The sequence below is a fragment of the Desmodus rotundus genome, chromosome 12 (genome assembly GCF_022682495.2).
Source record: "Desmodus rotundus isolate HL8 chromosome 12, HLdesRot8A.1, whole genome shotgun sequence".
Lineage (NCBI taxonomy): Eukaryota > Metazoa > Chordata > Mammalia > Chiroptera > Phyllostomidae > Desmodus > Desmodus rotundus.
Genome location: NC_071398.1, coordinates 27,934,794 through 27,949,758, shown reverse-complemented (window position 1 = coordinate 27,949,758; position 14,965 = coordinate 27,934,794). Strand labels below are relative to the sequence as shown.

General features: G+C 42.5%; 1 protein-coding gene across 3 annotated transcripts in view; it reads right to left on the bottom strand.

The window, feature by feature from the left end:
• USP10 (ubiquitin specific peptidase 10) overlaps nt 1-14,247 on the bottom strand; it is a 65,157-nt gene extending 50,910 nt beyond the window's left edge. The window contains exons 1-2 of one of the 3 annotated variants that reach the window (XM_053916126.2): nt 14,115-14,236; nt 4,878-4,990 (exon numbers count right to left, since the gene is read on the bottom strand). In XM_053916126.2, coding sequence (XP_053772101.1) covers nt 4,878-4,990; nt 14,115-14,229 — 228 coding nt within the window. In that variant the 5' untranslated portion in view covers nt 14,230-14,236. Of the gene's footprint in view, nt 1-4,877; nt 4,991-14,063 lie in introns of all 3 variants that reach the window. The other 2 variants (XM_053916128.1, XM_053916127.2) reach the window with 2 other exon arrangements.
• Between the last annotated feature and the right edge of the window lie 718 nt (nt 14,248-14,965).

Below are 14,965 nucleotides of genomic sequence, written 5' to 3'. Positions count from 1 at the left end.
TAGTCAACAGTTTCATTCACAGTAATCAAATACTGGAATAATAAATGTCCATCAAGAGGTGAAGAGATACATAAATTGTGATGCATCCCTATAATGGAATACCACTCAGCACTGAAAAGGAAGAACTCTACACACAACATGGATGAAATTCAAAAATGGGATGCAGAGAACAAGAAGACAGACAGAAGAGTACACTGCATATTTCCACGTAAACGAAATTTTAGAAAGGAAAACAGCCTATAGTGACAAAAAGCAGATTGGTAATTGCTTGGGTATAGGTGGGGATTCATGGCAAAGGGGCATAAGGGAGCTTTTTGGGCAACTGAAATAGTCTGTATCTTGAATTGATGGTAGTTACCCTGGTGTATACATTTGGCAAAAATCAACTGCAAACTTAAAATGGGCACATTTAATTAAATTATACTGCAATATAGTTGATTTTTAAATTCATGCACACATTAGTTACCTGATGCCCATCTTCAAATATGGGGGATGAACTGTACTATAAAAACAGCCCTTGAAGGCCAAGGACCACAGTATTAATCTTTCACTTACATAAGCAGACTTCTTTAAAAGAGTATGAACATCCACACTTTGGTTTTTGTCTTTAAGATTTCTTGTTCCTTAGTCCAAACACCCTTACTAGTGGTTCACAACAAACACCCCCTAAAGCACTGTGCGCGATATTGCATTTGTTCCCTGTTGCGACTGTAAGGGCGCCTGCCCTCAGTTAAGCCTCTGTGCCATCATCACTCAGCTAGCACCTCAGACTGCTGGCTCCTGGCTCAGCCTCCGTAGCTGCCTGAACGCCCTGACCACCTACTCGAACCCCCCACACACAGACAACTGCCAATGACAATGAACCAAAATTTGAGCGTTTCACTAAACAGAGTGCTACATAGGCAAAAATCTGCAAGTGCAACTATTCTACAGGATTTTTCACTCAATGAAATATGCTGGAACCAAACCAACAAAAGCTTGGCTACGAAAGCCACCTGCCAGAAAGGAAAGTGCATCACTAAATCAGAGCTTTCTCTTAAAAGACATTCAGGAAAAAAGAAGTGAGACTACATAAATGATTTTCTTCTAATTTGCTGGTCATTGCCAATGGTCTCTTCAAATATCTTAGAAAATCTATAGCTGTCCAACAAGTACTTATGTTAGCTGGTATATAAACCCTGTCCTTCCAATTATAAGGAGGAAATATAGAATGTTCCCCTTAATGAGTTGCTTTGGTTGTTAATGAAAACCAAAGTTACTTAGAAGAAATGGTAGAAGCAGTAAAAGCTGCAAAATTACTATTACTTAATATAAAACAGTGTAAAAGGGGTGCCGAAAGTTAAAGATCTGCCCCATCCACTGAGGAAGCAGTGTTTTAAATTAACACTAATTATTTTCCCACATTGCTTAGCAAAATAGATCTCCCACTGTGCCCCAAAATAATTAGTGAATTAAAACCATTCATCTTTCAGTTTACTATGTTGTACTTTAACTAGCTCTGAGAAGAGAATCAACTCACAATCAGAAACTAAAAAGATGGACCCACACACCTAAAATCAATACAAAATAATACTGAATGTAAACTGTAATTGAAAAAAAATTACAGAAAAATAAATAAAATTAAAAATGGGTCAAAAAATGCCAAACAATACTGTTTTGGTATGCATAAAATAGAACCTGTGAATATTGTGCAGTATTTAAAAATAATACTGCAGAGAAATATTTAATAATGAAGAATATTCACAATACAAAGGGGTAAACACTTGGCAAAATAACGTAAGCCTATTTATTAAAAAAGAAAATGCATTACTACAAATACGTTGCAATGAAGCTGCCTAGCTCCCCGTGATCCTGGTTATCCCAAAGCCTTCATCTCCTCCACCTGCTGCCACTACCTGAGAGTCAAGGCCTTCAGCACTTCTCACCTGGATCACTGCAGGTGCCTAACTGGTCTTCCTGCTTTGAGTCTCACCTTTTGGCCTCCAAACCACAGAGTTTTCTCTAAAATGTGAATCTGATTATTCTGGTCCCTAGGAACAGCCTTTCAAGGCTCCCAGGACCTTTCAGGATAAAAGGCTCAAGTAGAGCATGCAAAAGCCTTCAGACTCATCTGCCACATCCCCCATACAGCCCTGCACTGCAGCTGTCTTCATGCACTTCCACGCCGCTGTGTACATGGATCTCTTGCATTGAGTGCCTTCTCTCTGGCCCCCGCTGGCTGAGTGCTCCTCACATGAGTCCCATCTTTGCAAACTATTTTCCTAAAAATGCTGCTGAGTTACTCGCTTTGGATTTTAACAGTAGATTAGCCTCTTCCACATTCAACCATAGACTTCGTGAATAGATGAACTGTGTTATACCTTTCATTAATTTAGTCATCAATAAATACTTATTGAACACTTATGTTCCACATTATGTTCTAGGCCTTGGGAATGTGTCAGTGAAAAAAAATACAAATCTTTGCCCTAATTACACTTACATTCTGGTAAGGGGAGACAGAAAATAACTATGTGAGAATATTAGATATGCAGGGTATCAGAAGGTATAAGTGCTTTGGGGACCAAGCGCGGCAAGAAGATGGCAAGGGGGAAGCAGGCTGTAACTTTAGAAAGTGGCCGGTAAAGCAGGCCTCCCTGAGAAAATGCCATCAACAGAGTGCCCAAAGAGCCTGGGAGCAAGCCACGCGTGGACAGAGGGCAGCAGCACGTCTAGAGCAGAGGCTCTTAGGCAGAGATGACTTGTTCCTACTCACTTTTGTATGCACAGTGCCTGGCACGTTGCTGAGTCCCCAAAATAACTAGTGGAATAAATGATGACATTGGCTGGGATATCTGAGGTGATAAAGGTAGCAAATATAAAAAATAATGGAGGCAAGCCAACTGCAAAGTTCTCTTTCCAAGTTCATCACTGACACACAGTTAGGCTCTCCACCTGAAGGCTGACATCTCTGTGGCTCTCAAATTTGGGGGATTCAGGCATATGGTCTGGCCAGGTCAACAAACGATCATTGCTGGGGCCCACCAACTGGGCATGGGAAAGCTATGGTGAAACCATTTTATCTCTATCAAAAATTATTTCTGATCACAGGACTATTATTTCTTGAACAACAGCCCAAAGAATGAAACCAAATTATCTGATACACAGGTCAGCCACCTGAATTTAAGAAATTACATAACAGAGATAAAGAAAGCTATGAAAAACCTTAAAGGAAGCTTAGAGATCACCCATGCATTCTTAATGCAAAAACCATAATCAATCTGAAAACTTCACGAGCAGCAGCCTAGCTCTTCTGTGGAAAGCAAATCTGCCCCTTACGGTTCTGTATGCTGTGATCCTGTTCTTCACTGCCAGAACCACAAACACCAAAACAAACCCACGTGCAGTCCTGAACACACTGAACAACCACCAGATGTTCTCTTTATTTCCTTCAACTGGTCCCCCCTTCAATTAACTTATCCATTTGACACACAATTAAGGCAAGATGCTGTGCTGAGTGGTGGGGGCAATGGAGAACCACACCACATGATACTCAAAAAAACCTTCCTGAGCCAATCAGATCACTCCCAAGCTCCTGAACTCCTACTTGAGAGCACCTGCCAGAGCTCTAGTTAGACAACCATCTGCGTGGTGTTCCCTTCGCCAAGCAGGGCCATGCCTTCCTTCCATCTCTCTGGGCACAGGGCCCACACAGGCCCAGCAGAACGGAGGCCTCCTCGAACAGCTGACCGAGTGTAGGAGAAAAGATGGAGCACCGACAGCACCGAAGGCCACAGGGCCCTCAAAGTGCACGGTGCACACCACACACATGGGATTCCTTTCCTTTTTCATAAAGAAGTGATGGACTAATTAACAGAGCTAACTCAAATCTATCACCCAAGAAGAAATCAATGGCAAAGAAACAAAATGGCAATGTACTTTACTTTCTGTCCACTTTAAAAAGAAAAAAAACCTCACTTGTTCAACAACTGTGTCCAGGTCTAGTCACTGCTAGAATACTGCTACAGTATCCTTGTATGTCAAGTTCAAGTTATAGTAAGGTAAGCTTCCAGCCAAAACTGAAGAGCACGCTTTCTAAGATTTTTTTTTAATGCTATCTCGTCTCTTTCTCACTAAACAGAACTCTAGTCACAGATTAAAAAGAAAGTTTAAGCTCCTGGCACTTAACTCTCACTGTGTAGTTATTGGCATGGAAAAGCCAAGAGTTCTGTAAGAACCAAGAGAGAAACAAGAGTAATTATTTTAGCACCAGTTTATGAAAAATTGGAGGCAAGAATTTCTTAAGCTGATAAATCCATGACCAGCAACCACAAAAAAGCAGCGAGAACTTCTGATGTCAAATTGGCTGGCTGTGTGCATACATCCCCAAAGAGACTGTGACCACAACCAGGCTTCAGGGTGGATCAGAAAGGCAGCTCCAAGTCTCCAGGACACCAGACTTTCCCGGTGAAAATGAGCTGCAGTGAATCTGTGCTGCCCCCGCACTGTCCATTACGGCCCTGCTTCATGACATGGGGCGCAGCAGTTATCAGCAGAGCACCTCACGGTTTCAGGAAACATTCTGTAGTTTTCTGTAATTGTGCTTTACAATTCCAGCACAGGCCCTGGCATACAGCAAGAGCTGAATAAATGTTTGATGAAAAGGAACTGGTCATTTAGTCAATGAACTTCAACAAAACTGAAATCTCATTGTGAAGACCCAATGTGGTGGATCTTCAAAACTTACAGGTTTTTCAGCTGCTTCCGTTTCTATAGGTCAGTCCACTCAATGCTAAAATAAGATAATGTCACCTCTCAGAGTGACCGGTGTGGCTCAGTTGGTTGGAGCATCATCCCGTAACCGAAAGGTCTCGGGTTCAATTCCCGGTCAGGGCACATACCTGGGTTGCGGGTTTGGTCCCCGGGTCCAGGCGCGTATGGGAAGCAACCATTCGATGTTTCTCTCTCACATCGATGTTTCTCTTGCTCCCTTTCTCTTTCCCTTCCTCTCTCTCTAAAAGCAATGAAAAAAAAATGTCCTCGGCTGAGGATAAAATTTTTTTTTAATTTTGTCCAAAATTTGATCTCATTAATCCCATTCATGGGAAAGTGGTCAACAGATTATGTGAAAAAGGCTGTAGACAAAACCATATGGAGTCTCTGAAACTTGAGTATGGCTAAGATAACCCATGGAAGTCATCAAAAACACAGACTTGGGACCTGGTCACAAGGATCCCTACCCAGAACATGTGGAGAAGACCATGACCAAGGATACCTTAAATACTATTATATAAAATGATCCCAAATGTCTACAATTTACTACAAAAGACATTGAAGGGAAGCATTTCAAAATACAAGGGTGAGCAAGTTTACAGTTATGAATACACAGAACAGCTTATTCTTTATTATTATTTATTTACAGTATTTGTCTTATTATTATTGTGCCATTGTGCCATTCTTTTGAGTTAATAAAGCTACTGTAATGATAACCTGCATGTCTTTCTCCATACTAACTATAAACCTACTTTTGCCCACACTTATACTAACAGTCATCTCAGAGTCGTGGGATATCATAGATTATACATTTTTCATATTTCCTTACTTTCTAGGAGCATAATCAAGAAACAACTGCTTGTTTTAAACAACATTATTTCCTATAAAATAAAGGAAATAATGTCCCCAAATGACCTTCCCTAAAGACTCTATCTAATTATCACTGATAATATTCAAGGTCTATTTGTCTTATATTAATCTGCCTCAGATGTCCCCAAAAGAATGCCCTACCTTTTCCCCCTCAAAGTTTAGGGGTTTAAGATGCTTGAGGTGCTGAGACGAGCAAAGGGCACATTCCCATATCTGGAGGACAGCCCCAAGAGTGATACCCCTGACAACCCACGACTGCCCTGTACAATCATCTCATTCAGCAATGTTAACACAACATGGTACTACCCACTTCCTAAAACCTGTGGTTTCCCAAACACCCACCTGCTCACAAGACCAAATAGTCTTTGGCTTGAACTATCAAGGTCCTTCACCCCTCCTCCGATTCCTGTCCACCGCTTCACTCTATACATCAATCAGCCACAATCCTATTCCAGTTCCCAAACATGCCGCCGGTTTTTTAGATTGTTCCTCTGCATGTTTTCCCCAACATTCCCTCGTCCTCATGCTTCCCTCTAAATGTCGCCTTTCTAGAAGAAACATGTCTCCAGCTTCTCCTGACACTCAGTCACTCTCTTCCTTCTCAATCCATGTTACCCCTAACTATCTCTTGGACGGTGCCATATCTATCTACTACACACTCCCTAGTCAAAAATCCAAGAACCCTCCTACTGATCTTATTGCCGCTGTGACCCTGCTGGAGTCTATTCTATATCGGTCTGTCAGACAGTGAACCCAAAATACAATCTGATTACCAGGTTCTGTGGTCAAATGCTGCGTCATGCCCTCCTCCACATGTTTCTCAGGATACAGGTAAAAATGTCTAAGGAAGGCTGCAAGGTTGGATGGATCCTGTCTACCTCCCATCTCCAGCACTGAGCTTAAGGCACACTGGCTTTCCCTGAGTTCCATAACCGCTCCAAACTCCCTCCAGTCACGGAGCCACTGCACATGCTGTTACCACTGTTTCATGCTCTCAGCTATGGCACCCATTCTGGGGAACCTTTCCTTGACTTCCCCAGGGCATGCCCACAGACTGTTCCCTTCCTTCCAGACACATTTCTCAGTTTGGAATAACAAATGCATTACTGTGATTGTTAGCAACTGTCTCCCCCACTAGACAGCAAGCTCCCTGGGAGAGGGATAACGACTGCTTTTGCTCCTGACTCCCATCCTCAGTGCCTGGTACACAGGAGCCACAAAATAACTATTTGCTGAATGAATGAATGAATGAATGAATGAAATGTTTTTGATTATGTTGTTCACATCTCTGTTGCAAGAATTACCACCCTAAAACAGGACTCACCTGTTTTTCTCCCCACTACTCTGAACTTCTAAAGCACAAGAATTCTCTTCTCAGCCCCACACTGCTAATGTCCAGCCACCAAATATCTTTGAACAATCATGAAAGATACAAAGGCCTTACTTTTGAATAAGTGTTGGATGTCCTACAAATTGATTCCAAACGAAAAAGAAAGCTACCCATGGAACCTGATTTTGCATTTTATTAGAAGTGGATGGTTGAATGCGGCTGTCTCTGGGGAGATGGACCCGAGGTGGGGTGTGGGTGAGAGTGCTTTCTTGTCAGCCATTGCAGGATTTTGATAGAAACAAAGGGGCAGGAGAAGAATACCTGATTTGGGAGAAGATACTGGAACAAACAGCCAGGTTAACTGCCCAATTCCCCAATATTCACTCAGGCTGGTGACCTACCAATCTCTCCACCAAACAAAAGGTTTCTCCTCTCAGTAATCCTCTCTAGTGCAGAAGTGACTGGCAGGCAGTAAAGCGAATTTGAATCAGACCTCTTTCACAACGGAAAAACTGGAGAGCATGAGTGCTATAATTAAGGAGCTGAATGTCTTCAAAATATAATTTCTTTTAAAGAAAAAAGTCATTTGGACATTTTCTTACTCAGAAATTTCTACAGTACTTCCACAGTCCTCGGTATACTGGGTCCCAATGAACCACTTTAACCTCCAGTGTGTCTGCTCCAGTCCCAGGCAAAATTGGGTAAAAATAAGAAAACTTACTATATTTGCATAGATGCCTTCAGTAATTTTTAAAACAAGACGCTCCAAAAAGCTCAGCTCAGTTAGAATAGACTGTATTATGATACACTGAAACAGCAGCCCCAAAATGCCCAACAGAAAAAAGCAGAGACACATATATCAAACTGAAGATTATGATGAGAGGAAGAGACTGACATATTTTTTGATACTTCTGTATTGTTTTCATGTCTTAGAAATGGCATGTCTTTATTTTGTATTTAAACATAATAACATATCAAAATGTACTCCACACAATATTTAGTAATTAGTACCACTTAGTAATAGTAACATATTACTTCTTCAAACATTTTAATCTTTTTTAAAAGATTTTATTTATTTAATTTTAGAGAGGGGAAGGGAAGGAGAGAGGGAGAGAAACATCAGTTGCCACTCGCACACCCCCTACTGAGGACCTGCCCTGCAACCCAGGCATGTGCCTTGACTGGGAATCAAACCAGTGACCCTTTGGTTCACAGGCCTGCACTCAATCCACTGAACTATACCAGCCAGGGCAAAACATTTAAATCTTTATTTCTTTTGTTTGTCCACCATAAACTTTCATCGAGGAATTACTATGGGAAATCATAGGGTGACACATTATCCTTTTAACAGTCTCTTCTAGAAAAGCAGTTTGGCAAAGAAAAAAAGGCAAAGAATTTGGAAGTCCAAAGGCCTGCTTTAAGTCCCTGATTACTCACTGAAAAGCCGTGTGACAAACTCACAACCCTTCTGAGTCTTCCTTTACTTGTATGAAATGGTAGTAACCATGTTACAGAGTTGCTGTAAGGATCAAACCAGCCATGGCACTTTTATAACCATGCAGTTTATACACGGCACAACATTCTCCACGATCAACTACTGCAATGCTTAGTGTCTTATAACAAAAATGATCTTCCTTGTCCAATTATCAGATCTACCCAGGTCTGCTCCAGGTCTCAAATAAACATATACATCTTGGCAGCCATTGAATGGGAATTTCTACTTAAAATATCAACAGAAGTCTTTTGTTTGTTTTACCACAGTGGGCAAGAATCTCCCAAAACTCTAGAATTAAACTTCATTTTCAAATTCTCTTCTATTTCCCCAAAGCTGCCACAAGTTCTATCAAAAGGAAAAAGATTGGTATTTTCAGAAACAGGGAGAGTATACATTTTAAAGAGGTAAGATGAAAGTCTCTCAAGAGAGGCATCGCTTCCCTCCTTCAGAGTTATAAGCCATCTAAAGAGGAGCAATGCAAAAGAAAGAGAACACTAGAAATCCTCTTGACAGTTATCAGAACACCAAATAAATTCACAAGTTAATTGTTCATGACTAAATTTAAAAGAATGTAGCAAAAATTAAAATGTACTGCTTATATCCTGGGCAAAGGACACTATGTTTATTTGAAAACAATTATCACTGACTGTAACTCCTCCTTAGACCAAAGGCAAATCAAAATTTCCTATGCAGAACCATATATTCAGTGATCCTGGGCAGGTCTAGTTCACAAGGTCTATGGCTTGCAAAATGTAATTAACCTTGTATGCTGATACCCGGCTTCATTCAACACATTAAAACATAAAAATAGGTATTTCTAACACATATTCACAATAATGGTAAACTTCCATTTTTGTCAACAGTGAGAAGAATAAGTTGAGAAAATGGTCCAAAAAGCCCTCCCCACTACTTCCAGTGCAACCAGTGCATCTCAGTAAGGACTACAGCTGGGGTGGGGGCGGGGGCTCCACTGCTCATGGCACTCCCTTCCTGCCCCAGCCAGCCGTCCACAGTAACAGGTGCAGTCTCGATTTGTGTTTTTCCTACATTCAGTCTCTTTACAGCCAGGCATACCCGATATGTTATGTCTAACATTATCTGATTAATATTTAAACATACATTTTTTCACAGTAGCTCCACTGAGAATATAAGTTTGGAGCTGTCATGTTGAATTTTTTGATACTTTTAAGACCACTCTGCCAGGAGAGAGGAAGGGCATACCGATCTGTGCATCCAGTAAACACAGACGAAAGGAGCAGGAGAGTGGGGCCCCAGTCCGCCTGTCAGGATGCACTTCCATTTCTAGCGCACTAGTTGTGAGACACTTGAACTGATACCAAAAAAATAAACTGAGAATTGATCTGAAGAACAATAACCAATAAAGCTGCAAAGACCACAAGAGCAATCGGTCCAAGTACGTGGACACTTGGTGGCAGGCAATGATGTGTATACTGTCATCTAACAATTCTCAAGTGAGCCAGAAAGAACAAACCTAGGAATACATGCTTTAATTCTCTACATTTCCTTTCTCTCACAGCCCCAAATGACGCTTCTACCTCTACACCTCACTCACCTCCTATTCACAGCAGCAGGCAACCACAGCGTAGCACCTTTTAAGACATGGAGCAGAATGGAGTTAACTGGCTGACAGCTTCTGGTTTCTCAGGTCCTATGCCAAAAATTGGGTTATGGCTGAGGAGCTTTCAAGTAGAAAGTAGTCAGCTTTTGAAAAGTCTACATTCTGAAGACTCCACATCTAGGTTTATGATAGATTCTACAATTTCTGATTCTTGAAACAAATACTATGGGGTATATCCCATGGGCTACCTTTATTATGCTTACTCAAATTCTTAACCCAGCCCGTACAGACAGAAATGGTCACAGAAAGACGTTTTGGGAAATTACTTCAATAAACAGGAAAACTGCAGTCCAAGCACATATAAGTCTTTGGAAATGAACATTTACACTGCTGAAGTAGCACTAAACTGACAAACGACAGTAATCCAATGGCCAAAGGCCAATAAATTCCATTGCAAACACATTTATCTGTTTTGTGCCATAGTGATTCCTGCATGTGTGGCAGTAAATAGAAATGCAACAGTCTAATTACAAGCTCAAAAGCAAAATTGTTCCTGTTTTTCATATGTAATATATTATCAGTAAGAAGTGTCCTCAGCAACCACCTTTAATGTGCCACTTGAAAAACCAGATCCATTAGCAAGTACTTACATGTCTGAAATCTGTAAAAACAAAAACACACACAAAAAATAACCCTGATGTAACTAATTCAAGTAGAGATGATACAACTTTTTTTCAATTACCTGCATACGATGTTCTGAGCAATGTACAAAGTATATGTGCCTCTAGGCTTGGCATCAAATAATCATTAAGATTTGTGCCCTGGCCAGTGTGGCTCAGTTAGATGGAGTGTTGTCCTATCCCAGGTCAGGGCACATATGGGAGGCAACCAATCAATGTTTCTCTCCCTCCCTCTCCCTCCCTTTCCCTCTAAGATCAATGAGCATGTCCTCGGGTGAGAATTTTTTAAAAAATCATTAAGCTTTGTAATCCTTTTGTCCTCTAAGTTTTCCTACATGAATACTAGTAAATCATGTCAGTTCCACATTTAAAAAAAAAAGAAAAAAAGAAGCAAGCCCTGGAATATATATCCTAACTTCTGCTCTAGAGAGGAATTTAGAACAAAGCAGGTCCACTTATTATTCACTGTATTCAGCACCCTGTGGTCCCAACAGGATGGGCTCCAGAGCATGAGGGTGAGGCCCTGGATTTGGCTCATCTGTACTGCTGGTCTGTAGAAACCACTGAGGCAACAACCATCAACTCGTAAACTTTAAATAGCATAATTAGTCTTTGGACATGTTTCAGTATTTTGCTGTCACTATGCAAAGGAATAAAGGTATCTCCAACTATCCTGTATTCAAATAATTTTATTTACTTCAGCTACTCACTACGTGAGACTCCAATAAAAATGTGTCTTTTGAGCTCCGGCTGGAATGGCTCAGTGGATTGAGTGCTGGCCTGTGAGCCAACTGGTTGCCGGTTCAATTCCCCATCAGGGCACATGCCTGGGTTGCTGGCCAGGTCCCCAGTAGGGGGTGTGTGAGAGGCAACCACACATTGATGTTTCTCTCCCCCTCTTTCTCCCTCCCCTCCTCTCTGTCTAAAAACAAATAAAATCTTTTAAAAAATGTCTCTTTTGAGACATTTTTGAGAATTACTAACACAACTGCCATATATAAAGACATGCAACAACAACAGAGTGACACTCCACCATATGCTGAGAACTGTCCAAGAAGTTCCCCAGTTCACAATGTGCGGGCCCTACTACTGCAAGGTAACGACAAGACTGCCTGCTGCAGAGGACCAAGACAACAGCAGCCATACGACATGGAATTAGGGTACAGGGAGCGCTACTGTGGGGATTTCACCATGAACAACTGCGATGATCACAAAAATTTCTTCTGGTTTAAGGCAGAACTGGTCTGTTGAAGTTAATTACCACAAATAATTTAATCAGAACCCTGTGACAACAAATATCCATAAATTAAAGATGTACTTACAATTCAACTGTCAAAGCATGTTAAAATATTGAAAGCTATTGGCATTAGAAATGTTCCTGAGTTTTGCGGTTTCCTGTTAATCCAGGAAACAGGATTCAATCAACAGTAGGAAAATAAGATATAACCTACACAGAGTCTTAAAACTGTAACCTTAATTGGTTGTCATTCCCAATAGTAAACAAGCAATATGCATATTATGGTGCTTGGCACAGGGTAAGTGTTCAATCAATATTTGTTGAATTAATGAATGAATGGCTTTTGAGGCTGAAAGAGCCTTAGGACAGCAGGTAACTGAATAAAACAAACTTATTAAACTGCTCAACCTAACTCGAGCAGGACCAAATCATTAAATCCTATTACATATAACTTCATTACTATGTTTTTTAAAAAACTGAGAAACCACACTATTCCTTTGCCAACCTCTCCATGCTACAACTTGGTATCCTTTAGACCATACTTTAAAAGAATAACCCCAAAGTGCTGCTAAGTTTTATGTTCAGCTAACTTTTGCCACTTCCACTTTATAAAGATGAGTATAGGCCATATTGTTGTATAAAACATAAATACAGTAGTAGGACACTGAATGAAAATGAAATTACAATTACGTTTACATATGATCACTGCTAATTAATATCTCAGTCAATTTTGCATTGATTGGTGCTTCTAATAATGGAAGTGAATTGTGCCTAAACATATTTATTTCATTTCGAAATCATTATGAATATTCTATTACACAATGACCCTGTACCTGTCCATACTTATTTTATTAAGCTATTTACATGAATATTTTTAGTTGAGGAAAAGAGAAATACCAAATCGCTTATAATATTTTAATTACACATTTCTAAAAATTATTCAAATACTAAGCCCCGTTTTTGTGCAAAGAACTATACTAAATACTTAAAAGTAGACAACACATGAACAAAAAGTTAAAGTGGCAAACTCCTCGTGCAAACTGAAGTCCCAAACGTCTAACGAAATTGAAACTCCCTTAAAGACCTAATTTTTTTAAAAAGATTTTGCGTTTTAAAATCCACAACACGCAAAAATTAGAAGAGTTATTAAAATCGACTCCACTTCCAAAAGGGCAACAGAAACCAAAAGATTAATAAAGGCCACCGGTTTACCAAATAGCTACTTTGTTTCATTTCCCCATATTTAATACAAAAAACACATTGAGATGGTGGAAAAATGTAATAATTTCTAGGGATTATATGTCAACAAATAAGCGGTCTACAACAAGTTTGACAATATCGCATATCGATTTTTACCCAGAGTATCGGTAATGGGGGTAGGGGGTAAAACGAGCTAAACTCTACATATACATCTCTCTAAAATCGAAAGGTGCATTTTATTTTCTTTCACTACGGGATTATTATAAACGTCCCCTAAACTTTAGATACTGTTGTACAGGGTTAGTGTCCTTGTTAGTGTCAGCCAGGCTGCGATGGATTCGTGCAAAAGATGTCACACGCAAGTAAAAGTACGGTCCTGGCCACTTATTTCGAGCTTTCTTTGCAAGAGTAACCTAAGGCTGCTCTTTAATGACTTGAATCTAAAACTCAGAAAACCAGCAAGCCCGCAGTGGTCAATCAGGCTGAGAAAGCACCCTTTGGGGGCCCGGGGAAAACAGGGCAACACCAAATCTTGGTGGCTCGCTCCGGACAGAGAGGCCACGGGAGTGCTTGCATGGATCTGCTGCCCCGGGGGCCTCCCGAAGACCCCAGGCTGAATCTACCGACGACAAGGGCCCCATTTCCACAGTCGGCGCGGTCCAGCCCGGGCGTTAACCCCTTCACGCCCCCCTCCCACGCCCTCTCCGAGCTGCCCCGGCCTCCCTCTGTCCGCTGCTCCGTCGAGGCGGAGGACCGGCGGGCTCTGGCGCGGGGCGGACCGAGGCTCGGGCCGGCGACGCGCGGAGACGGCGGAGGCTCGGGGCCTAGTCCCGGGCAGCGTGTCCCGGCGCCCTCCCCCACTCCCACACGCTCGCTCAGGGCCAGGGTGCGGGAGCTCGCCCGCCGCCCGCCCTGGTGCCCACCTGCCCGCGGCTCGGGGCCTCTTCCCGCCGAGGGCACGGGCCGGCAGCTACCTGTGGGCCGCGGAGGGCCATGGCGGCCCGTTTCAATGAGCCTCGTCGCTCGCCGACTCCTCACGCTGCTTCCCCCGCTGCCGCCATCTTCTCGCCCGCACATACACACTCGCATCGGCCGCCGCGCCTGCGCACTGGTCGCACACCGCGGGGCGCGGGTAGGCCGGGCGCGCCGGGTGCGCGCTGCGCCTGCGCAGCCGACAGGTGGGCGTGCGCGGCGGGAGCCGGTCTCGGGTGGACTGTGAGCCTGGGGCGCTTGGTCTGCACCCTGTCTGTGGGGAGCGGACGAAGACCTACACGAGCCCTGCTGCAGGGCCAGAAAGGGAAAGGACGGGGGACAGAGATGAAAACGTCAAAGCACCCTGTGGCCCAGGCTTCTCACCTAGCGGGAAGCCACCTTGGTGATGGGCGGAACTCGGCACGTTTCGTGCCGGGCAGCCGCAGCTTGAGGTCTGCCCTGGCCTTCCGAACCCCAGGCTGTCTCTAAGCCAGGGTCTCGGAAGTGAGCGCGGAAGGATGATCGGGAGGAGTCCCCTGCTTTATGGAGATCATATTTCCATCCATTCGTTCACTTATTCACTTTTCATTCATTCCACAGACATTGACAGCCTACTCTGTGCCATGCCCTTTACAAGGCAATTGGAGGATATTAAAAAAAACAAACTAACGCACTTGGGGCCTGTCGAAGAGAAGCACACCCAGTATTAACCTATTACACGCATACTGCATATATTCAGACAGACCAGCTTTGGGATCAGTGGTTCAAGAAAGTGAGCCCCCTTTCTGACTATGCAGTTTACCATCTGGTTTGGCCCCGCTTCTAGCCAAGTGATCTCAGGCAAGCTACTTCT